General features: G+C 40.6%; 1 protein-coding gene across 5 annotated transcripts in view; it reads left to right on the plus strand.

Annotated features, from left to right (window-relative positions):
- Window positions 1-390: 390 nt before the first annotated feature.
- The window catches only part of Sbf (SET domain binding factor), a 58,830-nt gene continuing 56,720 nt past the window's right edge, over window positions 391-2,500 (plus strand). For all 5 annotated transcript variants that reach the window (XM_086537330.1, XM_086537332.1, XM_043036225.2 and 2 more), the window contains exon 1: window positions 391-548. In XM_086537330.1, the coding sequence (XP_086393456.1) occupies window positions 494-548 (55 nt within the window). In that variant the 5' untranslated portion in view covers window positions 391-493. The remainder of the gene's footprint in view (window positions 549-2,500) is intronic.

Consider the following 2,500-nt stretch of genomic DNA (forward strand, 5'->3'; position numbering starts at 1 on the left):
TTTTTTTTTTTTTTAGGTTTGGAAAGCATTATCACAATCCTCGCGTGAATTTGTCACCTGTTTGTATGCTTATCGCACCATAGGAAGCTAATTAAACGATGTTGGTAAATTAGATGTTCTTTGCTTAGATCATCAGGTAAATGATGGTTATGGTTCAGTTTTTATTTGTTATCTTATCACAATAGATTTTAGAGAATGGAATTCAGTCGTACGGAATTAATGAGCAATATGAGATACAAGCATATTAACTACGACTTGCTATCTTGACTCCTAGCATACCGAATATGACACGAGAATAAAGCTCAGTAGAATTTAAAAAGTTAGTGACCTTAGAGTGAAATTAAAAGTATTAGAGAAGCGAGGTGAGGCGAGGGAGATGCGGCCGCCGCTGACGTCTGGCATCCTCAGTGGGTCTCTAACATGGCTGTGTGGAGTGAATGATGCTCGTGTCCGCGGATTTTTTGGCGATTATCCCTCTCTGGGAAGGCTAATAATGTCGAGACTTGCCGATTATTTTGCCATCGTTGGATACGACCACACGAAAGACCGTAAGAGGAATTATTTCAGTTGTTTGGGCGGGGAGAAGGGAAGATTTTGGGGGAGCGTGTGTGGGGAGGGAGTGTTGGTTCAGTCAGGAGGAGGAGGAGGAGGAGGAGGAGGAAGAGAAGGAGGAGGAGGAGGGCATTGGAGCTGTCAACTGGCCCTCACCCAGGGTCATGCCACGCCCTTAGTGCCACGCCCCTTGTGCCCACCTCTGATCCAGGGCCGCCCATGACCCGGCGGGGACGTGAGCCCCTTGGCAGGTCAGCGAGGGTCACTTGTCCTGGCTAGACACTCTCGTCTACACTGGCCTGCTCTGGCCTGCTCTGTGCCCAGGGGGTCATCAGGGCGATTAGGAGACGCTAGGGTGTTTTAAACTAATGAGGGTTCATGATCAGCCTTAATTAATCAGGGCTGGAATTCACGAGGCTTATCCTCTCCTTCAGTTCTTTCAAGCTGGAGTCAGAATGCAGAGAGCAGTTTGGAAATTTGTTTAGGAAGAATTGACATTTGCAAAGATGGTATCAGTTATGGGTGTCAGATTTTGATGAAAGTTTTTTTTTTTTACTGTGAGATATTCACTGAATTAGGAGACCATGTCTGTAATATGTTTAGCAATAGGGATTTTCACAGCATGAAGGAAATTACTCAGTGATGTATTCATAAGCTTGCGCATCACAGCGACTTATGACTTCAAGCTTCGTGTTTCGTAATTCTCTGGTTGATTTCCATGTCCTACACCTATTTCCAAAAGTTACTCTGAAATAGATTGTTTAATATTTTTCACCATAGTGCTGACAATAGAAGTTCAGTTCTGATAAAGTTGGAAAAGGACACAGTTCTAGTTTCAAAATTCATATCATATCTACGTGAAGACAGAAATGATAAAGAGAAACATGTCCACAGGTTTTCATAGTCGTAGTAGACTATAATCTGTTGATTACAAATAGATATTTGATATGAAATTATTGATACAGATATAGTCTAAATATTTTGCTGTATTTAGAATGTACATCAATGAGCGTTTAGTTCTTAGAAAAAAACTACTAGCAGAAACCAGCTTTAATGCCGTTATGATGGGGATTAGACAGTCCACGATGGTTTTGTTTTGTTAACCCATTGGTCGTGGTTTTAAAAAAATATGTATGCAGTAGGATGGCGGGTTTACATTGTCTGGCACGGTGCCATCCGCGTTTAAGACCGACTCTGCCTTTCCAGCAAAGCATGCCATTCGCTGCTAATGGGTTAACCCATTGTGGACGGAGGCAACACGTTGATGACATGAGTGTTTATGGCCATATCCAAGGCATGTAGGGCGCCGCTGCCAGTTTGGATGTTTTGCGGAGTGGCACTAGGAATGAGAAGGAGGAGGAATGTATATGGTTATATAAATATATTTTTCTCTCTCACTCTCCTTATGCTACAATAAAGGAAACATTTTGTCAATTTTCATATTTGCCCTTCCCTAAATTTTTTATAGTGATGTTAGACTGTATGTACAGTGTATATTCCTCCTCTGTGGAGATTAAAAGACGAAATTATAGGAGTTGTTTGGCTAACCATTGTCATAGCCATATCAGTACCAGCTTTGAGTCTCATGACATGACAAAACATAAAAAAATGGAGATTTTCAATACTCTACTGTGTAAATGAGCTGGAGTTGGGTGGAAAATTTGGTTGTGGGGCGAACCTTGAGTCTTCTAAGTTCCACCAAACCTACTGAATGCTAGAACTACATTTGTTAAACAGGCTAAGATAGGTTAATTTTTTTTTACACATAGATGGCTCCACGAGGGCTTAGTCAACCTGACCTTACCTGTTGACTCCGTTCCTTGAATTTTAATGAAAAAGTCTTTCATTTCTATTATATTTTTTTACCATTACTGTTGTCATTATTAGTATTGCTGTTATTAGTAATATTAGTAATTTGAGTTTTTTTTCTTTCTTTCTTTTTTCAAAA

This window comes from Penaeus japonicus, unplaced genomic scaffold, assembly GCF_977035675.1.
Source record: "Penaeus japonicus unplaced genomic scaffold, GWHDUDI00000001_assembly GWHDUDI00000005, whole genome shotgun sequence".
NCBI lineage: Eukaryota > Metazoa > Arthropoda > Malacostraca > Decapoda > Penaeidae > Penaeus > Penaeus japonicus.